Source organism: Lynx rufus, unplaced genomic scaffold (genome assembly GCF_022079265.1).
Source record: "Lynx rufus isolate CCGP_SWC_20201006 ecotype Redwood Valley unplaced genomic scaffold, mLynRuf1.p SCAF_1, whole genome shotgun sequence".
In the NCBI taxonomy this organism is placed as follows: Eukaryota; Metazoa; Chordata; class Mammalia; order Carnivora; family Felidae; genus Lynx; species Lynx rufus.
The window spans coordinates 70,350,933-70,374,253 of record NW_025814823.1 but is presented as its reverse complement, the minus strand read 5'-3'; the positions used below and the strand labels follow the sequence as shown (position 1 = coordinate 70,374,253).

Here is a 23,321-nt window from a genome sequence, read left to right as displayed (position 1 = left end):
AGACAATATTCTCAATACTTTAAGTTGGTAGTAGTTCAGAGTAAGAAGGCCAAGGAATCGAAATATATAACAGCTGTCCCCTCTTCCACCCCAACAAAGTTAAATGCAATGGGCATAGACTCTCTATAAAATTCTAAGCTTAATATAGATCCGTATTATGTTTGCCTGCCACACACTGAATTGGTAGCTTTCAAGAGCTAGTTCTGAGTCCTATACTCAGCTGCAGGACGTATATTAGTAACACATCTAAGGCCACAGCACTTCATTGTTTCACCTCTTGTCTGTTAGGGCTTTTTCTAGCTCTGTAGCCAAGGGGTTGAAACAAACAAAACAAAAAATTTTGTTGTTTTTCGTTTTCATTTCCCATTTAGCAAACAGAAATTAAATTCCCATTGTTCTGCAGAAGTTGCTACACTGCCTTTGTGCAGATTATAACACAGGGACTACCTCACCATCAGTTGAAATAAATACTTAAACTTTAAAGCACTTTAAAAAATAAATCAACAGACCAAGTCCCCGCCTCCAAAGAATCATTCAGGAAACACAGAAAACAAAAGTCAAGTGAATGATCGGCACATGAATAAATAACCTTAATCCACTAAGAACTACGGCAGCTTCTCCCACTGCAAACAGATTTTGCAATGGTGGCTTGAATTGGAGGGGAGAGACAGCTGGCTGTGTTTTGCAGCCAAGGACCATATTGCTAACGTGGTTGATATCCATCCTCTCTTCCTGCTACCCACGGAGAGCCCGTCCTTCCTGCCTCTCTCCTCTTTCTTCCCATAGTTTCTGCTTCAGTCAGTTTTCAGTGACACCATCCTCCATCAGAGCTTCTCCTTCTGCCTTCCCAATAAACAGTGTGTAACTGATTCTTTGAGCCTTCTCCTGTGTTCCTACAATTCCTGCTCATCCCAAATTGGTTCTGGTGTCTCACAGTCCTTGCGTCTTCTTCAAGAACTCAGTCTTCATTTACAGCTCTAAATCTGATGATGTATTTGGGTGGTGTCAGCCTTTCCCTCTGTTAGCTTTTTGAGCTCTAAATTGTCAGTTTGCCCAGAAGCCACAGAGAAGTATGTGCTATATGTATACATGTGTATGTGTGTGAGCATGTATATGTATATATACATACATGATTATTTTCACACCTGTACCTGGGTGTTCTGTGGGAAGTCTGTAGGTATATATGTCTTCCTAAAAAATTCTTCTTTAACAATGAATACAGTACCTTCTGTTGGACCATCCAATATATGACATAGATCCAGTATGTGAGAGATTTGTAGGGTGCCAGAGTCTAAAATGAATTTATTTTAGAAAAGAATAAAAATAGAGTCCCCCATACACCACCTGCATTTTTTGTTTTGCCTTTTTCTTTGAGTAGGAAAGGCTTTGCCAGGCCTCAGCTTGACCAGCAGGGAGCAGCAGAAGACCACAGGAAATTTAATTCAATGGAGGCCAACTTTCATGCCCCCATTAGCACATCCATGTAGGACGTGGGAAAGGACACCATATGCAGTACACATGTCACCGTGGCAGGTTCTTACTCTTGGATTTTGATAGGAAACAATGAAAATTACAAATCCTACTGTGCTCAAAATAGTCTTTAGCTATTTCAAAAAAAAAAAAAAAACACTCAAAAGATACAGAGAGGTTCATTAACTTTGAGTCATTACCCAGGTACATGAAAAGTAAATGTGTATAACATTAACACATTGACCTTTTTATTGTAAAGTACCTCCATTGTGTGTCAACAGAAGATATTTGTGTCAAATGGTATATTGAGAGTGATAGCTGCATATAGAGTATTTTACATAAGCCAAGCTATGAGAGGGAAGCTAAGTGAAACACGTTTGCAAATAGGTGATGCATGTGCAAAACATATAAAATAACACCTTGCCTTTACTTTGATGTTATATGTTGCCCTAGGAATATATTAAATCTATTTGTATGAGAATTCATATTTCCCACTGGTATGAGGGGGGGAAAGCCAGCAAGAGGTAGAAGCACTTCAAGAAAACCTGTGTTTCATATAATCCAGTATAAGAGAGAGTTCAAGGTCATGGAGTAAGTTGCAGAGAATTAGATTTCAGGTCATTGTGCAAAAGCATTTTCTAACTGAACTGCCCATTAGCTAGCGTGGGCACTTGGAGCTGGAGGTGTGAAAACAGAGACTGGATGAAGACCCACTGGGGGTATTGTCCAGGTCACTTAAACATCACAAGAGAAGGTGAGGAGTTGGACGAGTGGGTTTGTAAGACCCCATCTAACTCTGGAATTCTTTGATGTCTGTGAAGTACAAGTAAGAAAATGAGTATCAGTGATAAAGTTCCTTGATATAATATTGAATTAATAGGAAAAATACAGAGAATGCATATATCCTCTGAAGTAAAATTAATATTTTTCAAAAGGTTTTAAGCCTGGCAATATATTTTTTAAAATAGGTAAAAATGGACTTGGATGCTTTGAAGGCATATATATACTCAAGATAGTAAATGAAATGTTTGTTTATAAAGCCACTTTTTTTGATTCTGAGACAGGTTCCTTGATTGAGAAATACATTTTTGCACATTTTCTAGCATTTATAATATCAGGGTATATCTTTGAGTTATAACAGACCTATCTTACACCTGTATCTTACCTAGTACATCTAATATGGCAGTCAGTCATTGGTACTTCTTGTAATTGTTGGGGTTTCAGAACTCAAAGTCTGGCAAAATGCCTATTCAAAGTCAGTCATGTTTATGTTTTTAATACCCTTAAAAAGGACTTTAAATTAAAATGTATGCATAAACCAAGTGTTTTCCCAGTTTGAGATGTAAATCCCATAACAGGTACTATTTTCAGACACCGCTCAACATTAGGTTGAGGCATTGGTCAGAGGGAGCAGATGGCATAACCATTTCCTCGAGTATAAACTGAGATTTTAGACTCATTCCACAAATCATTTTGAGCATATTTGTTTTTGTGTGTGAGTGTGTGAATCAGAGGACAGACAGCAAGATCACGTAAGTTTTGCCTGGGAATATTTTTCCTTATTTCTACTGTTTCCTCTCTGCTCATTTGTGAGGAAAACCTTTTTAGCAGTAAAAATGGGATGGAGATGAACAATAGATGATGTAGGGGTTGGTCCACCTGATACGTTGCAAAAATACGTGCAGTTAGTAAACGCTGGAGAGCATGAGTTAATATACCTGGGAGACTGGATCTTCAACATTTGGGGACTTCTTTTTTTTCTTAATTAGTTAATTTATTTTTAAATTTACATCTAAGTTAGCAAATAGTGCAAAATGATTTCAGGAGTAGATTCCAGTGATTCATTCCCTGTGTACAACACCCAGTGCTCCTCCCAAGTGTCTTCTTTAATGCCCCTTACCCATTTCGCCCATCCCCCTACCCACAACCCCTCCAGCAACCCTCAGCTTGTTCTCTGTATTTTAGAGTCTCTTGTGAACATTTGGGGACTTCTTTTAGCAAGAAGATTCCTTGTCATTTAGTAGTATTTACATTTTTCTCATAAAATGTATTGTTTTTTGGATTTATATGGGCCAGAGGGAAAAAAATTAACGATAAAAACAAGAATTCTGGTTTCATAAAGGGTAAGGGCAGCTGTTGAAAAGAAAGTGCCCCCTATGAGAATACATATCTGACTTCTTCAAGCTCGAATGTCCTCTCATGTTTGGAAAAGGCATGTAGCTGTTTCCCTCCCACCACATCACCTCTGATGTCATGGCAGTGGAGAGGGGGAGACAGTTTACAGATGTGGTCAGTATTATTCAGTCAAGCTGTTCTAGTAACAGTTTATTAAACAGAACAAGGTTAATTAAGTCTAACAGAGCAGATGACATTAGATAGGGGAAGAAATCTCATCCCTGGCCTCTGAGTGTTTAAAAGATTTGGGGATTCTGGAATAAATCCTTTATCATAGAGTGACATCAGAACAAAAAGTGTGTAAATAAGAGCAGTCCATGATGTGCATGCCAAAGATGACACACTGGGGAAGGGAGGAAGTCCTCCTCTCCCTGACCAGCCTGGCTGAAGACAGTCAGTGCCCCGAGCGCTGTCCCCTAGGGAAAATCAGTAGGGTTGGTTAACACAGCACTTCTTGCTTGCTGGGGTCAGAATCCACTTAATCAGCTTCAGTGAGTTGCTGACCAGTACCTTAAGAACTTGTTTTTTCTCTTACGATCACTTTTTGGATATACCAAGTCAGTTCATTTCCTATGGTGACCGCTGACTAAAGCCTTCCCTCGTGCACGGCTTTGTTCCAGGTGTTGAGACAAGCCTTCTCCACCGGAGCATCATCTCTCAGTAAACTGTCCCTGCAGTGTCTACCACTTACATAACCTCTCCATGCTGCCCCTTACTTTTAGGGACTTTTTAATAACACCAGCTCAGGAATCCTGCTGATTTCTTTTTTCTTTTTTTAATTTACATCCAAGTTAGTTAGCATATAGTGCAACAATGATTTCAGGAGTAGATTCCTCAATGCCCCTTACCCATTTAGCCCAGCCCCCCTCCCACAACCCTTCCAATAATCCTCTGTTTTGAGATGAGGGCTTAACAAAAAGCAAAATTATAACCAACTGTGGCTTAAAAAGATCATTTCTTTTATTCTTAGATAATTCAGACACAGGCAGACAGACTCCATATGAATCTGACTGTCCCCCTTAAGGAGATCAGATAGACAAGGTCAAGATTCACGGATGGTGTAAGAGTTTAGAGAAATTTGTCATTGTCATGTTTCCATACATGGATACGTAATTATATAAAAACTTAACTAGCATGGCCATTGATTATATGTTTTAAAGACAACACATGGCCAAATTTCAGTCCTGGATTGGTCTAGACCTCCAGCTGAAAGTAAACACAGTGGAAATCCTTGAGCGTGTAGGCGATCGCATCTGCATACACGTAGCCAAGAAGTTACCTAGAAAAAGAAAATGTCAGTTCTGTGCCAAGAAAAAAATTAAAGCCTGTTCTTGGGACAATTTAACCCAGATCATTAACCATCAGTAGGGGTAAATGGCAGCCCTCAACAAAGGGTCTTTGTGACCTGTGATAATTTTGGTTGATCTAACAAAAGGTGCTGTATTGATTTTTTCCCCTCTTACCCCATTTTATGATCACTTTAACAATAATTAACAGTCCGTTTTCCTCTTTCATCATCTCTGTATCTTACCAAACAAACCATGCCAAATGGGGTGATGCCTTGGCTGACCTTATTACCAAAATATATCCATCTTTCTCAGTAACTTGGAAAGTCTGTTTTGTAGTCTTTTAAAAATCATTCTGTAACTCTGACATTTGCTCAAACGAGAATAACATCGTGCTAGTTACTTTACTTTATCCTAGTAACAGGTACTATGATATGGTGACCTGGATCAGGAATTTAGGGTGCAGTTTCTAGGTTTTTTTTTTCCCCCATTAATGGCCTCAAGAAAATTCTCTAGGTTTTCCGCACTTCATTTTCCTGATCTGTATACAAAATGTCCTCCTCTCTGGAGTATAAAGAAAATTACCTACATGGTAAGTGTTGATTTGCTTATGCTCCTGGGAGAAAGACATTACATGACGTTTTATTATCGTGCCATCTTTCTTTGTCATCTAGATCAGTCCTGTAACATCTTTGCACCCCTGTATGTATTTCTGCTAATGCATATCATTTCATAATGTAATATCTCAAATTGTATGTCGAGCTACATTTATGTCAGTACTAAATTGAAGTTTATAGCCTTGTATAGTAGATATCAGTTTGTATTTAAATTAGGATTCTTCAAGTCCTTTCCTTTTCTTAAACGTTTCCTTCAGACATACTGGCTTTCGTGCTTTTTGATAAAGCAAGTAGAATACTATTAGCAGTGCAGTCAACTCTTGATTATCATGCCTGGTTCTTCACGTCAGCGATTCAGCACTTACGTAGCATTCACCATGCGCCGGGCACTATTCTAAGAATTTCACAAATTGTAACCAACTTAATGCTCACTGAAACCCTTTGAGGTAGATACTATTATTGTCCCCGTTCTACAGGCCAGGACACAGAGGTATAAAGAGGCCGAATAACTTGCCCAAGGTCACACAGGTAGCACGTGGCTGAGCTGGATTCAGGGACCAGCAGGCTGACCCTGGGCTCATTTTCTTAACCCCTGTGCTCCTCTGCTGCCTGTGTCCATGTGGGAAGCTTGGGAAGCCTCAGCCTCCTTCACCGCCCCTCCCGTCCCAGCAGCTCAGCCAAGTACTCGGTGGATTGGCGCCCACTGTGGGCTAACTGTGCGACTTAAGGCAAGCTGTTTAGCCTTCCTGTGCCTCTGTCTCCTTATCTGCAGAAAGGGTTTAATAATGTACATACTTCTTAGGGTCGTTGAGGGATTAAATGAGCGAATACATGTGAAGTTCATAGAATGATTGCTGGCACGTGGCAAATACAAAATAAATGGTTGCTGCCATTCTTTCCCTTCCAGAATCGTAGAGTCATAACCCAACAGACGCATTATTAATTACCTACCCCTGCCCCACCACCGATGAAAAGGGCAAACAGGGAGACAAAGCCCCAAAGGAAGCCTTCCCTAAATAATCAAAAGTTGACTGCGTGATTGTATCGGGCCACCGCCCTCTCTGTCTGCAGCCCCTGGCAGTAACCTCGTGTTGTAATTCACGCAGGCTATGGCCACTCAGACGCTGACGTCCTTCACCAGTCCCTACTTGAAGCCAACATTGCTACGGAGGTGTGCCTTACGGCTCTGGACACTCTGTCTCTGTTTACACTGGCGTTTAAGGTTGGTATTGAACAGCTGTTCGTGGTCAGAGCTTTTACCTTGTAAATTCATTGTGCGTGTTTAATTGAACCGGCAAGAGCTTCCTATATTGTATATTTTGTCTCAGCGACTGTTTTTGCCCCTGTAAAGAAACCATAAATCCTTAAAATCCCTTAATGAAACTGTTCCGTAGCTAATGACTCGAATTCCCTGAAATAAAATAAAGCTTACCAGTTAGGATGTGATGGAACCAGTTCCTGGAGGTGGTTACCTCTTGGCCAGAAGAAAGCATCCATCTGGGGAACACGGTTTGCTGTGCCCTCAAGGGTGATAATATGGGAACCTGATCAGGCATTGCCACCCCTACCACCTTTGAACATATCCAAATGTAGCGGCAGTTAAAATAAGTACACACGCATTCACCTTTTACAATTTTTAAAAATCTGTCAGTAACATCAGTGATAGAAACGTTTCAAGGATAGACAAGAAAAGGTGGTGTTTGTCTTATTTTTATGTTTTAGCAAGTAACGGTCAAGTAGGTAGAGATGGTCTCTCAAGCCACTCGCTTGATTTTAGTAACTTAACACTTCCTAGTCTTGCCAAACGATTTCTTCCATTTCTACCGTGGAAGGAGGAAATTGAATTAGTGTTACTATGCCACGAATACTGAAACGGTGTGTTTGTTTCCAAGGATATTTGGAAAACGCAGCCAGAGTCATTCTCTGCTTTACTTATCTCTGCTTCTCATAAAGCGCATTACTTTATTAGGATAAAAATAGTTGCCCTGATATCATGTCACTTTATTATAATATACCTTTATTCTTCTTAGCAGCCACACCACTCGTGTCCCCACAAAATGTCATTACTAGGAACCCAGATGAGAGACCAGGAAATGCGGACTCTCATCGAATATGTGTGAGGACAGCAGTGTCTTATTACACAGAGCCTCCACTCCTGTGGCTCTCAGAGTGTGGTCACCTGGGTGGCAGCAGCTGGAAACCCTGGGAGCATGTTAGAAAGGCAGGTTCTCAGGCCCTCACCTAGACTGGCTGAATCCGAAAGTCTCGGGGTGAGACCTGAATGCTACCACTTGAGAGCCTCTGCTCTACCAGAACCACGTTTGGAACCTCTTTCCATTTTCTTTTGAGTGTTTTTAGTTAAAAACTGTTGTCCAAATAGGCAATGACATGTTTAATGTGAGTGTTGGCCAGGGTATGCCTGTACCACTGCTAACTGAGAATCCTTAAGTTCGGAACAGTAGTTGGGACATGGCTTTCTGCCCTCTGCCTGGGCCCCACCGTGCCAACGAGCAGGAAAGCCTACTGCTGTGTGGCCGGGGGTAAGGGCACATGCAGCAGAGGTGTGTCTGCGGGCACATGAGAACAGTGACAGTTTCTTCACTGCACAGCCTACAGTCCATACTGAGCCCCCTTGAAAATGCTTGCCTCATATTAAAGAAGAGGTTTCATCAAGGTTCCCAGGTCTCCAGCGTCTGGCCACCAGGTAGGTTCTGCCCGATTCTTGAGAGAGAAACAACATCTGATGGTCCCTGCTTGTGACATTTATTGTCCGAATGTCTTTGGGAAAATTACCTCATGTCTCCAGACCTAAGATCTCTCATTTGTAAGGTTAGAAAAAAACGATCTGTCTCTCGTTGTTTGGTTAAAGTAGGATGGCCTTTGAAAGAATCTGCCACTTTGTGGATACAGACCAGGCTTTACCTCCCAGCTCCACCATTAGCCAGATTCTAAGCCTCGGCTGGGTCTGCTGGACATCTGGAAACCCTGGTTTCCTTACCTAGAACTTGGCAGTTATGCCTACTGTATCATGGATTGATAAGAAGTATCCCAAAACGTCTACCCTGTGTTCATGACTTCCTGGGCCCATGACAAAGGGTCTAACTCCTGAGACCCACAGAGAAGACTGAGCTTTAGTGCAGAGGTGGTCTCTGTCGAAGTCTACACGCCTGTGTGCAAAAACGTTTAAAGCTCTGCACCCCCATCAGGAAGTGGAAAGATGGGCAGATGTTACGGCATTATTGGATGCCATGCCACACTGCAGGCTTGCTGGTCTGGATTCGCAGGTTCATGAGGCCCCTGACACGGCAGCCACTAGGATCTTCCTCTGCAGATATTTACTCAGCTGACGCACCATTTGGAGCGTATCAGAAAAATTAAATTCTTACACTGAGTTAACTGACATAATTGGAAAAAAATCATCTTCCACAGATACAGCACCATCGTTACTGAGTCTCTTAATTGACTGCATCTAATAAGTTGCCAAGGATAGTCAAGAAATCATATTCTTTTTTTTTTTTTTTAATTTTTTTTAGTGTTTATCCATTTTTGAGAGAGAGAAATAGTGTGAGCGCATGAGCGGGTGCGGGGCCAGAGAGAGGGAGATACAACAGCTCCAGGCTCTGAGCTGTCAGCACAGAGCCCTACGCGGGGCTCAAACTCTTGAACCGTGAGGTCATGACCTCAGCGGAAGTCTGACACTTAACCAACTGAGCCACCCAGGCCCAAGAAATCATATTCTTAATGAAAGAAAATGTTTGAAAAGACTTAAACCCTTAATAATAACGTTGTTGTTGTTGTTGTTGTTGTTGTTGTTGTTGTTGTTAGTTTCCTGCTATTTATTGAATGAAATTCCTGCTATTTATTTATTTATTATTACTCTGTGCCTCAAGCATTAATCTTCATGTTAGCCTGCCCTGGTGGATCTTCTTATCACTCATTTCACAGATGAGGAGATTGAGACTGAGACAGGTTAAAAGATTTGCCCAAGATCACTGCACATTTGACCAGATGAAGTTCTTGTTCTCCACTAAGCCAGGCATGGCAGGGAGGTGGTGATAGGGGAGGGAAAGAGGGAGAAAGAGAGAAAAGCTAAGCTGAGTTATATCAAGATAATTGAATGATCTCTCATGTAGAAAAAAAGAAGAGAATTACCAAACACTTACCAGTTGCCGGTCCTGTGTTGGATGCTTTCACATGTGTTGTCTCATTTAATACACAAAAGGATGTGTTTTGTAAGCCAAGGTAGTTACATGCAGAAAAATAGTGTTCTTCTCTGGCTATTTCATAATGTCTATGATTAACACAACCCCAAGTCAATGCTGGCCTTTAATGATCTTTGATGATCTTTTTGATGGGTTTACAGATTTAATCTGATAATGTATTTTTAGCAATTCCACGTAGTGCCTTTTCTTGATTTGAGCTGCATGGGGAGAATCCGTATGCGATGTTGGAGGGCGCTTGGATCATTGGGTTCTTCTAGGAACTTGGGTCTGGTTCACACAACCGTGGGCCTGGTCTGCAAGAACGCATGAAATCAGGTCACCTTAGTGATTGTTGAGCGTTTGCAACTGACACAGCTCTTCTCTAAACTGGATTTTTAAAGCAATGTCTAAATAAAACTAAACGCTGTATGCCTAGGAAAGGTACATCTATTTTAAATAACATGGTTCTAGACCTCTCACTTTGGTACCCAAGGTTTAAGTTTGTTTTTATCCTGTTCCTGGATCTTTAAAAATTACTGATTTTGAGTGTTCATTCTCTTAAAGGCTCATTCTGCCAAGGAGGACGCGTTACAACAGTCAAACCTGCATGCATATCTGACAGCTCCTGAGATTTATTTACAACCTATTCTCCACCTTGTTGCTAGAGAATAGCCATGCCCTCCATATTGTTGCAACGTCTCATTTAATTTCCTGAATGAAATTCTCCTATTTTCAGGACAAGTCCATAGGGATAAAAAGGTGGACATGAGATACACTCTGTTGCTACCTGTGGTTACTTCTGAGTGGAAAAGTGAAGGGTGGTTCTGTTTTGTTTCCCACCTCCCAACCCCCGTCCTTTTTGAATGTTCAAACATTTGTTTTACATTTGTGTATATCACTTTCTAATTAGTGAAAAGAGACAGACATGCAGAGAGACCAAGAGAGGGAGAGAAGAAGATTGATTGGAAGATGGCAGATGGCAGCTGGTACATGGGGTTGTGTCTGGGTTGAAAGGTCCTCTATCCCTTTACATGAGGGATTTTTTTATATTTTCGTGTGAGTGAGTTTTAACTGCATTCTTGCAATTGGGTTTTGAGACCAGAACCCACGAAGACTAAATCCTGAAAATAGGAACACACACCTTGATGAGAAAGTGCAAGGAAGGAAAATTTAACTCCAGGGGTAAGAACTTGGAGACAGGCCAGTTCCATCAGCAAGACCAGGCTCCTGGCGATTTTTGTCCACACTATCTCTTCTGGATATCCTCCCCCAAAGAGTGCTGAGAGGAGGAAAGCTCACATCCAGATCTGTGCAAACCTTAATACAGCCATAAGTAGGGAGGATGGTGGCCCCTGGAAAAGTAATGTTCACAGACAACAAGCCATGTGAGCAGTTCCCGAAACACTGGAGCCACCCTTTCTTTTTTCCAGTTGGTAAACAGCTGCTCTTGGTTGAGAATATATCATATTCAGTTAATTAAGTCATATTTTCTACTCATTAAATTGCTTCTCTTTCACATGATGGAATTCAGTACTGTGCTCAGTATTTCATGTTGTAAAGATCACTGTGGATTCCAGGTGTCCTACCAGCTGTGAGTACATCTGTGAGTCACTGGACCTACGAAAACAAAATTTATTCCTTGAGTAAAAATTTTTCTCCCCAAATAAGGTGAGGTCAATCTTAGAACTAACACCCCACCCATAATTGGCTATTTAACAGAAATACTTGGACATAAGTTATCTCCAGTCATTTGGAAAAATTGTAAGATTGGTTTGAGACACTGGCCTCTTGACATTTTTTTATCATCACGTTTGCCTACTTGTCCCAAACACACACACCTTTGTGCAGACAGGCTTATCTGTATTTGAAGATGTAGCTCTTTAGTGTCACATACGTTAAGGCACAATGGTTGCATGCTGGCCTCTAGCTCGGTAACATCTATATCTACCTGTGTGTTCAGCAGTTGATGAGAGTTTTGAACGAAGTGTTCAATTAGTATGAATTTACTGCTGGTGTGAAAAGCCCTTGCAGAATGATGAGAGGTATGAATTGTGGCCCTGCTGTTTTGCTTTGTCAAGTAGAATCCATGATATTTAAAATCCTGCCGGCACCACTTACTGAGCCCGATCAAGGATGCGTCAGACACTTTCTGTACTTGACTCACGTCTTCGCAGTGTCTGCACAAGGTCAGTTCTAGGGTCGCCATTTACAGGTGGGAAGAGTAAGACTCAGTTTACCTGTGCAGATCGGTGCACATGATCAATGGGGCCTGATCAAAGCCTGTATGTTTTCCCACCTTACCAAGCTGTCTGGTTATTATTCATCACTTAACAGGGTCCCCTGAGAAGCCTGGAAAAAAACAAACTTACTTTTAGGGGACCTCACTTCAGTGTTTTTTTCCAGCCCACTAATCAGCCAAAACCTGTAATGGCACTTCTTTGTTGAAATTAAGATGTCACAAAGATTACCTCTGTATTGGTGGCTGGTAAACGGTAAAAATAAGTAAATAAATAGAAGCCAAATCAGTACTGAGGAATAGTTGTCCTTTAAACCACGTTACGGTATGCTAGGAAGTTTTATGATTAGTCCCTCCCTTATTAGAAAAAAGCAGGGGCGCCTGGATGGCTCAGTCGGTTAAGCGTCCAACTTCGGCTCAGGTCATGATCTCACAGTTCATGGGTTCGAGCCCCATGTCGGGCTCTGTGCTGACAGCTCTGCTTCGGATTCTGGTCTCCCTCTCTCTGTCGTTTCCCTGCTCATGTTCTTTCTCTCTCTCTCTCTCAAAAATAAACATTAAAAACATTTAATTAAAAGAGAAAAAAGAAAAAAAGCAGACTCTCCAAAGCATGAATTTGTTGTAGGCTTATTTGTATTACAAGAGGATTCTGTGTTTTCCTAGAGATTCATGGCAGAGTTTGTTTAAATTATAAGTTGTCTTAGTACCTAGAAAATTGAACCTTTGAGTCTGAAAATTGTGTGCAACCCAGTTGAGGTGTCCAGTGAGTCTCACTAACCAAGCTGTCCTTCTGTGTTTTAAGAACCAGCTCCTGGCCGACCACGGACATAATCCTCTCATGAAAAAAGTTTTTGACGTCTATCTGTGTTTTCTTCAAAAACATCAGTCTGAAACGGCTTTGAAAAATGTCTTCACTGCCTTAAGGTCATTCATTTATAAGGTGAGCTGCTTCCCCGGGGGATGTCCTCGTCGATGACCGTACTTGTCTGCCTTGCACCTGGGGTTGAAGGGAGCACTGATCACCACGTGGGCCTCACTCTCTGCTGTTCCCCCCAGTTTCCCTCGACGTTCTATGAAGGGAGGGCCGACATGTGTGCTGCTCTGTGCTACGAGATCCTGAAATGCTGCAACTCCAAGCTGAGCTCCATCAGAACCGAGGCCTCCCAGCTGCTGTACTTCCTCATGAGGAACAACTTCGACTACACTGGAAAGAAGTCCTTTGTCCGGACGCATTTGCAAGTGCGTGTAGTTTCACTTTTCAACGCGGGTGTACCCTATGGGGTTCTGTTTTAGCAGGAAGATTTTGTCGTGCTTACCGATAGACCTCAGTGTAAGCACAACAAGGTATGGCCTTGCAATGGAAAATTGGAAAGTCACGTTCACTGGTTTGGTTTGTTTCATTCTCCACATTGTAAGATTTGGGCCCAGAATGTGTTTCTGTCGGTAAAGGGACATTTGAAAATTGACTCGGTATTGGACCGACTGAAATTCCATTGAATCACAATCTATTAGAATCTACGTGAGGATGCCCAATAGCAAACATCTTAGCTGAAAAACATAGGAAGTCCATAGTGGTTCTTTTCTGTCTTCCATCTACTGACATACCTACCATCCCTCCAGAGTTAACACGTCTCAGATGCTCTGCTCTAGGAACCGTGAAAGATATGGAAAAGTCTTAAGTATTTTTATAGACTCCCTTTTTCTACAAACTCATGTAGGAGTGCCTTTTCTATCTCTGTGTTTATTCCTTTTTTAAGTAAATACTTATTGTTTGCAAACTACATGCTAGAATTCACAGATACAACCATGAATCAAACAACCCTCCCCTGGCCCTCATGGAGTATACAGTCCACTGGAAGACAGACCCCATTGTCGGTACACTGTCCCCAGTGCCGTGATAGAGGAACTTGAGTGCACCACGGAAGGGAGGGGCATCTGGCCGGGGCAGGGAGGCTTCTCAGAAGATGGGAAGGACCATCAGAGGTTAGCACGTCTAGAGGGTGAGCATGTGTCAGGCCATGGATGCACCAGGGGAAGGGCCTATCCAGGGAGCTGGACGACATCCTCATGGTGAATTAAGAATACGGGTGAGAGCAAGTCAAGAAGACATCATTGCATATTTGGAGGGATCACCTGGACCTAGAGCTGACAATGGATCAGGGGAGTTAAGGGCTCAGCTGGAGAGACTTTGGGGAAACCTTGGTCAAATCCAGGCCAGAGAGGATGGTGCCCTAGACCAGGCATGGTAAGGTTAGAAGAAGAGCATGAGTTCACAGTGCTTAGAGATTGATTGTGAAGGAATGGAGGGGATGGTGAAGGAGAAGGAGGGAATAAGGATGATACCCGTTTTTACTTTGTATAACTGGGGAAAGGCAGAGCACTTCACAGACCCCAGTAAAGACAGGTGCTCCCCCCACCCACTGCATAGTTAATATGTAAATGTTTTAATAAAAAAATACAAAGGACAGTCCACTTATTGAATATTTAGTGTGTATAAGCTCAAACCAGTAACTGATGGGGTAAATGATAAGGTCTCCCTTTTTATTAGAGAAAGCGAGTAACTATCCAAGTGATAAGGTCTTATCTGATTCTCGTGCCTATGTCCTCCTGATTAGCATTTTGCTGTGCAAACAAAATACTTAAGGATAGCAAAGTCACCTTCTGGAATGGTTCTTGGAAGGGGAAAAAGATGACTCAGGCATTGTTTCCTGCACTGAAATGATCTGTGCTCAAAACTTTGCACATCCTAACTGAAGACAAGAGCCAAGTTTAGGGAGTCATTTGAAGGTGAAATGATCTGTTCACATTTGTGTGTCCCTAAGGTCATTATTTCTGTCAGCCAGCTGATAGCAGATGTTGTTGGGATCGGGGGAACCAGATTCCAGCAGTCCTTGTCCATCATCAACAACTGTGCCAACAGTGACAGGCTCATCAAGGTGGGTGGCCCCCAAGACTGCCTCATCATCTGGTGTGTGTGCGGACAGGCAGAACACAGCTGAACCCGTGTGTCCTTCTTCCACCTTGCTTTAGCACACCACCTTCTCCTCGGACGTGAAGGACTTGACCAAAAGGATCCGCACAGTTCTGATGGCCACTGCCCAAATGAAGGAGCACGAGAATGACCCGGAGATGCTGGTAGACCTCCAGTATAGTCTGGCCAAGTCCTATGCCAGCACTCCCGAGCTCAGGAAGACGTGGCTGGACAGCATGGCCAGGATCCACGTCAAAAATGGGGATCTCTCTGAGGTAGTCCTGCAAGCCTCTCAATCTGGGATTTTGGGAGAAACTAGTTATGTCTCATTCGCTAGAAGAAACCCAATTTTAATGGGGCACCTGTGTGGTTCAGTCGGTCAAGCATCTGACTTCGGCTCAGGTCACGATTTCACAATTCATGAATTCAAACCCCACATCAGGCTTTCTGCTGTCAGCGCAGAGCCTGCTTCGGATCCTCTATCCCCACCCCACCCCTGCGCCCCCTCCCCGCTCACTCAAAAATAAATAAACGTTAAAAAAAAAAGAAAAGAAACCAATTTTAAGAAAATATCCCAGTAATTAAAGAAGTGATACTTCATAGTCTTCTAAGCATCTCGGTAGTTTACAGCACGGTAGAGGCATGTTCCTGCCACAAGAGAGCATTTTCTGAAAGCTCTTAGCACCTATGTTCACATAGATGGCCTGCTGATTCCAGTGTGTTCAGCTCCTGCATCGAAACTTCTGTCTAGTCCTAAAATCCAGCTCTTTTATGATGAAGTTTAATTTTCCTGTTCTTAAAGCAATGATAGGACATTGCTGTTTCCTTTTTGAGGTGGTCTGTTGTCTGTGGATGTGGTAGGTGTGAGAGCACTACCCTTGTACAGAGGGGCCACGTTTCCCTAAGTAGACAGAGTGGCGGCAGGGAGCTAGGCGCACAGGCCCCGGGGACAGACCGAATCTCACATCCAACTCTCACTAAGTCTGTGACATTGAGTCCATTGTTAACCCCTCTGGGTCTCCATGACATCGTCTGTAAAAGGGGCAAAATCAAAGAAAACAGTAGGCTGCATGACAGGTTCTTTGTTCCCCCAAAAACTGTGTTTACGATTTGTGCCTAAAACATTTAGGTATGATCAACAGTATTACCAAAGAAGCATGCTTTTACTTTTAAACTTCTGTTAATTGTCTAAATTAGTAAAATTATGTTCTACATCTGAAAGTTTCATGTAACTATTTTTATGTATTGATTATTCAAGAAGTCCGTTCTGTTTGACCATAAATTTATTCTGAACTATATTTTAGCTGTGATAACAGTGAATTACATATTACTGGTAGGAGTGATTTTTCTGTCATTCTGACAAGAACCAGGGGTTCAGGCGTCAGAATCAGGTTCATTTCCAACAGCTATTTGTGATTTTTTTTTTTATAACACTGTGGCAACTTAGTAAAAAAAAAAAAACAAAAGATTATTTTTATTTTTCTTTCATTTTAAGGTGTTTATAATGTTATCTAACATTAACATTAATTATAACATTAAGTTATAATTTTGGTTTATAATTCTATGTCAGGAAGTAGTTACTACATTTTCTTAAGTTGAGAGAAAAATATATTAGCTGCTGAAATATGAGCACTTCTCCCAGAATCTAGGAAGACACACACCTTTTCTTCAAATGGGCCTCTTTTTACCTTAGGAGAAATGATGCAGGAATTTTCAATAGTATAAGAAAAAATGCTTTTTTTATCTTTCATGTTAAAATTCAGTAATTCAAAATAGAAATGAGACTTAGTATATTTACTACCATTTGTCTCAATTTGCAATTTGTTTCAAAATTTCATTTTATGTGAAGTGTTCCACCTTTTTCAAAAGGTAAGATGTCAGCCATTAGAACCCCTAGTTCCCTTGAGACCTATTGTAAGTACGTGCAGCCATTAGATTCCTGTCCGTGAGCATTATGACATGATTCTGAAGCATGTGTCTTTTATTGTAGGCAGCGATGTGTTATGTCCATGTCACAGCCCTGGTGGCAGAATATCTCACGCGGAAAGGTAAGGAATGATTCCTGTGTTTTGTGAAATGAATACAGAACTGTACAAAGCAGCCAAGACAAGTGAGAGCCGTTCAGAAAGATCAGGAGGTGGGAGGTTTGGATTTGTTGTGTGTGTGTGTGTGTGTGTGTGTGTGTGTGTCTGTGTGTCTGTGTGTGTGTACGCTATATTCATTATTTTATTCACATTTGCTTGGCTTGGTAGGCACAGCAGAAATGCCAATATCAAAAACAAAACTGTATGGCATGTTATTGTATAACCTTTAACTAATGGCTCTGTCTTGCAAAAAACTAGTTAATGAGCTTTGCATCTGGGTGTCCTTGACTGGCCAATCTCAAGCTGAGATTTATTTTCCCTTCAGATTCCCACTGGAACTGTTTATCAATCAAATGGCAATTGTAACAGGAGATTATTTGACAGTGTTTTCTGGAACCGCGGCCCAGTTGGCTTTACTATGTGGGAAGGCAGCCTTGCTGGCTAGAAACCTCGCCTCCCCAGGGAAGGAGGAGAAGGCAGGAGTGTGTGGGTGCTGCTCATTTGTGCATTATGTGTTTGTTCCCAGATGAGCAGGCCATGAATTCGTTCACAGGTTCTTTTGGTTAAACACCAGTCGTTCATTTCCAGTTTGAAATCAAGAACACCAAGGTTTTTAGAAAAGCTGGTCACGTATGCCTGTGTCCTAGAGCACAGCAGCACCAGATCTGGCCAACAAGAAGTACATTTACAAAGTGAGAAATGATATAAAGTCATGTGCCAAGGCCAGGGAATTTCTGTATTTCTGGGACAGCTGGCTGTTTGGAATGGAATTTAAGGGAGTCTAGGCTTATCCTACATCAGAGCCCAAATGAGAAAGAAATTAAAGAAGGGCTCCATATTCTCTTGCTACTAGCATGATTTCCTGTTGAGACCTTTTGTCAGGTAACACATTTCCTCGTGTTTAGAAGCAGACATAGCCCTCCGTCCGGAGCTGCCCCTCTTCCCCTACAGCCACAGCACCTGCCAGAGGAGGCGCCGGGGAGGTGAGCCTGAGGGTGGGCCCGGCCCCCAGGGCCCCCGCTGCCCCATCCACATGACACTTAGAGGTGTGGGGGTTTTCTCTTGCAACGCTGCATGGATAGGCTCGGCTCTCTTTCCCTCCCTTCCTTTCCTCTCCGGTTTCCATGGCAATCTGTTCCTGTGCAAGGACCGGAGGCACTTGGGCCACCCTTGTAGTTGTCCCCCTGGAGCTGAGGTGCATATTTAAACGTATTCTCTACTGGAAACCTGGGTGGTTGGCTTCTGTAGTTTTGCTTTTTGTACATTAACATAGCCTCAAGCTCCTAGATTAATGCTTGCCATAGGGGAAGCTTTTGTCTCCAAAGAATAAGAGCAAGTCTCTAGTGGGACAGTGGCAGAGACCTCAGACAACCCGTGAATGGCTCCGAAATCCTGACCATCGTGTCGCAGAAAAATACCTGACGTCACAATCTACTCTTTCGGGACTTGATTTCAAAATACTCTATACTCCTCTTTTTTCTGAATTAGGGGAGGTCTCCATTCAGGTTTTGACTTCTGTTTTGTTTTATTGTAAAGTGATCTCAAAATAGAGTGGCAAAGACATTTGAGGTCCTTTCTGTACTTGATCACCTTTGCCCAGCTGGCATTGTCCAACTGACACAGAACTTTTCCCCAGTGACTCCCAAGTTGAGTGAAGGCCCCAAATGGGCCATTATCGCTTGAAGCCTTTATCCTTACCCCGGTTGTTTATCCCAGCTCCAGCCTTCTACCGTCTCCCCCAGAGAATCTGAGTGCACAGGCCCCTGAAGCATTCATGCTGTACGGGCTCCTGCTCTTCTGTTTTGGGGAAGAAAGAAAGCCTCTCCTTACCCCTCGGGCAGCAGATATGGAACCAGCTAAGACAAGCTCTCCACTCATGGCTGCGGCTCTTGAGTTACATCTTGGTAGAATGCTTTGTGAAAGAGAAGAGCGAGTTCTAATCCGAGTTCTGGGTTACCCCCAGCCAGAGTTGGGGAGGTGACAGCTTGAAGGAAACAGTCCTTTTTGAGTCCTGTGTTTCGCTTTGATTGGCTTTGGCTTTATTTTTCTTGGTATCTGAGCATGGTCCATCTTACCAAGTCAAATTAATGTTACTTTTTTAACTATTAATTGGATCCAATATGTGTTTCCATTTATTTATGGTTTATTTAGGGATTACATATATTTTAATAAAGGTGGGTGAAAAATTAAAACGAGCAAAGAATTGAGGGAGGTGAGGTGAACTATGAGGAAGCAGATGAAAAGCACCCAGTGGCTCCCTGTGAGAATGGGAGCCTGAGACATAAGAGGTTTCAAAGTCAGTCGTGTCATTCAGCACAGAAACGTGGCAGGCAGGGAGAGCCCTCCAGGTCCATCCAATTACGGGTCAGTGACCAGCTCTCTCCCCTGCTGTCTCCATTCTAGGCATGTTTAGACAAGGATGCACAGCTTTCAGGGTCATTACCCCAAACATAGACGAGGAGGCCTCCATGATGGAAGATGTCGGAATGCAAGACGTCCATTTCAACGAGGTGAGCGCCTTGGCTAGCGTGGGCTTGTTGGGTCATGGAGTGTCTCAGGGCCGGCTGTGCTCTGCACACGAGGGTTTTCTCTGGGCGGCTGCTGGCTGCACACTTCGCTCTGACCAAAATAATGCTCCAGACGGCTGACACAGAGCAGCGAAAGCTACGCCATCCCCCTGTCTAGGATTTCCTCCTTGTCTCTGGAAAGAGCTTGAGCAGCTCATTTAGGAGGGAAGTGAAGCTGAGAGCTCAAACAGTTGTGGTAATAGGTGCAGTATTCTGACCAGAAGGTTTCTCATTCTTTCCAGCCATTAATTTCTCCAGTTCATGGGTTTTATTGCTATTTTAATCTGACTTTTATTAGCACCACACTCTGCCCAACTGAACTAACCGGCCACTCTGACTTTTAAGTCAGTGTCTCCAACACTGACCTCTCCCCCGTGTCCACAGACACTCAAAGCCATGAGAGGCCAGACTGGGCTCCAGGGCAGAGCAGACCTGGTTCCCTGCCTCCACTGGAGTGCCTTATCCAGATTCTTCTCACCATTAGTAAAGAAGACCACCCCGTCCTACCCCCAATAGAGATCAGAAAGTTTGACCTAAGATCAGCATGGCAATTTCTGTAATTTTCTTGCCAAAACAGGATCACCTTGCAGCCACTTATCTGGAACCAGAAAGCTTTGAAATAAAGTTAGGAATTTGAACAAATGCCAGTTGTCTGCTTATGTTCCCTGAATTTCCTCTTTGATCAATGTCTGCCAGAAAGGTTTTTCATGTGTGCCCGCCTCTCCTCAGCTCAGGACAGAATGAAACAGTCAAGGGAAAGCTAGTTGATCCTGCCTGTCTTTTAAATAAAGAAAAATAAAATTGTCTGTTTCTTCACGTAGAGAGAAAGAACAGAGAAAGAAAGAAATACATTCTTCCTCTGTTGTATTTGTTTTTATGATGTGGAGGTCCTACGATTAATATTATGACTTCTAATCGTGTTCTTGCCCAGTAAGTAGAGCCGTGATCAGACATCTTCAGTGACCTTAACCAGGACATGTTAGCAGATTACACTTTGAGTCAGTTCTCAAAGTGTGGTTGAGGGAACCCCGGACCTTTTAGGAAGTCTTTGAGGTCCTTCCTTTTCCAACTGGATGTGTGTGTGAGGCTGGACTTTCTTTGTATACATCGTCCAGAACAGCATATTGAAAAGATTGAAAGCAGAAGCAAATATGAGAATTCAGGTTTCTCCTATGACATCAGATGTTAAAGAGAGTTGCAAAAACGTAAAATAGTGCTACTTTTTCCCCTAATTTTTTTTGGGGGGGAGGGGTGAAATTTTTTTCATAAAAAATGTTATTTTTTCATTAACATAGGTTTATTATTTTAATTAAATTAATAAACCTTTTAGTATTTTCCAGTTTCCAGTCCATATAATGTATGTAAATATTGAGAGATAACACCCATATACATAAAAGTTCTCAGTCGTTTTTAAGGAATTCTCAATAATTTCAATGATATATGAAGGGGTCTTAAGCCCCCAGAGTTTAAGAACCACTGTCCTAAATTGGTCTCAAATGAACCTCTCAATTAAAAAGTAAGCATGAAAAAGAAAGATAATATATTGAATGCATTTCACATGTAAATATTAAAATAACTTTAACCACAATAAAGTTTTCTGAGTAGCCCGAAGGATTAAAAAAAAAAAAAAAAAACAGCAACAACAAAAAAAAGGCCTGTTATTACATGGCGTTAATAGTTCAGCTGCCTCTCTACCTTGAAATGCCTGGGCAAAAGGTAATTTTTAATTTTTGCTCTGAAGTGTGCGACCTGTCACTGAGGTAATAAGGCTTGCACGCTCTTGGCTTTGAACTCCTCCTTCAAGGTGTTTGACTGGGTTCTTCTCTGAGAAGAGGCTTGAATGTATTGTCTCCTTGCAGAAAGCACCCTTGTCCCCCGTGCCTAAACAGACCTCTGGAGTCCAGCATTTTGTTTAGAATTTGGTAAGGAAAGCAACTATGCCAAGAACAACTACGGAGTTGAAAGTAAACAGTTCTCAGTAACCTGTCCCGCGGGGATGATAAATGAAGCTCAGGTCAGCCCATCTGACTAAGTATCAGGCTGGAGTAATCACTGCCGGCGAGGGAATCAGCCTAGGAAATCATGTGCAGGCTTTCCTGAGGAAATTTGTGAATGGCATCCAGTCTGATCACTAAACATGTGAGGGGGTAACTTTATCAATTATTTCCAGAATATGGATTTTCCACCCTGTCCTTGAAGCATAAAGTTGGTAAATATTTAACAAGGTCCATAGTACGTGACGATCTATAATGATTAGGGTATGACTCGGTGGGGTTATAAAGTCGTGTGCAACCCCTGCACATCAAGACTGAAACTAGCTGGGAGTTGAAAGAATAACATGTTCTGAACAAATTTTTTTTAATGTTTGTTTACTTGAGAGAGAGACAGAGAGACGGAGAGACAGAGCATGAGTGGGGGAGGGGCAGAAAGAGAGAGAGACACAGAATCGGAAGCAGGCTCCAGGCTCTGAGCTATCAGCACAGAGCCTGACGTGGGGCTTGAACTCACAAACTGCGAGATCATGACCTGAGCCGAAGCCGGAGGCTTTACTGACTGAGCCACCCAGGCACCCCAAGAATAACATGTTCTAAAAGCCAGGAAAACAGAAGTTGCCACACACATTTTTGCTTTGGCTATCAGGACATTTCAAGAAAAAGAGAAAGTTGAACATTTCTCTCCCAGAAGGAGTTTTGGGAAAAGCTGATGGGAATAGGTGTGTAACATATAGCTTAATAAAGATCATTGCCCTTTTAATCTGTGTTATTAGATGTACTTAAATGCCTCGTGCTCTCCTAATAGGATTTTCATGGAGCTGCATAAAAATACACAGTTCTCCTAGCAGCAGACCACAGATGGGTTTTTATTGATCGCAGTTCATCTTCCCGGACTCTGATCTAAAGAGCAGACTCCCTCCCAGCTGCTTTTGATTAGATAAAAAGAAACATCCCATCCTGTTTACAATTCTGTTATGCAATTTGGAGTCCGTGCAGATTGAAGAATTCCGAGTCCCCTGCGATGTCAGAATTCTACACAGCCCGTGAAGTTTTGGGGATCCCTCATGCAGGATCCCATGAAGAAATAGGTAGCATACTCAGGACATTGAAGAAAGGCTAATAAAGGGACTATTTTGAAAAGTTGGGACAGGGTATAGAGAAACCAGTAAGTAATATCTCAGTACCCTTGAGGTGAGCAACAGCCAGCTTACCACCCGACACCCTGTGGGCCAGGGGAGGGGAGAGAAACCACATGGAGGGGGCGCCTGACAAATTTTAGGGGTGAGCTCAGTCCTGCACCCTGGCAGAGAGGGGCAAGTGCATAGCCACCCCATCCTCCCTCTCCTCCTGCCCTCTAGGCTCCTACTGAGCCTTCCATGTTCTGAACTCAGCCAGGAGCAGAGGACAGGGAGCCCAGCATGCAGGCCAGCGGTCTGGTGCTTTGACCTCCCAAAGCACAGAGCGAGGAAGGACAAGGCCAAGAGGGACTCTAGAAGGGGAAATAGAAAATACAGTTCATCCTGACCAGTTGCCCACTTGTTGAAATTTCTTTGTAACCCCAAAATCAATATCCGTGGAGGCACTTTTGTAGTCCTTCAGGTCATTGCAGTAGTGACTGGTGAACTTCACCCATGCAGCTTGTCTAATTGCTCTACCCTTGGCTCACACCAGGACGTATATGTCCCGCTTCATTTTGCAAATATTTACCGAGCTTCCTTG

The 23,321-nt window shown here is 42.6% G+C and overlaps 1 protein-coding gene across 11 annotated transcripts in view; it reads left to right on the top strand.

The window, feature by feature from the left end:
• DOCK9 (dedicator of cytokinesis 9) overlaps positions 1–23,321 on the top strand; it is a 290,859-nt gene that overhangs the window by 243,046 nt on the left and 24,492 nt on the right. For 4 of the 11 annotated variants that reach the window (XM_047081304.1, XM_047081324.1, XM_047081294.1 and 1 more), the window contains exons 39-46: positions 6,655–6,770; positions 12,789–12,926; positions 13,043–13,225; positions 14,809–14,922; positions 15,017–15,232; positions 16,948–17,005; positions 17,947–18,024; positions 19,445–19,551. In XM_047081304.1, the coding sequence (XP_046937260.1) occupies positions 6,655–6,770; positions 12,789–12,926; positions 13,043–13,225; positions 14,809–14,922; positions 15,017–15,232; positions 16,948–17,005; positions 17,947–18,024; positions 19,445–19,551 (1,010 nt within the window). Of the gene's footprint in view, positions 1–6,654; positions 6,771–12,788; positions 12,927–13,042; positions 13,226–14,808; positions 14,923–15,016; positions 15,233–16,947; positions 17,006–17,946; positions 18,025–19,444; positions 19,552–23,321 lie in introns of those variants that run through there. The other 7 variants (XM_047081341.1, XM_047081331.1, XM_047081322.1 and 4 more) reach the window with 3 other exon arrangements.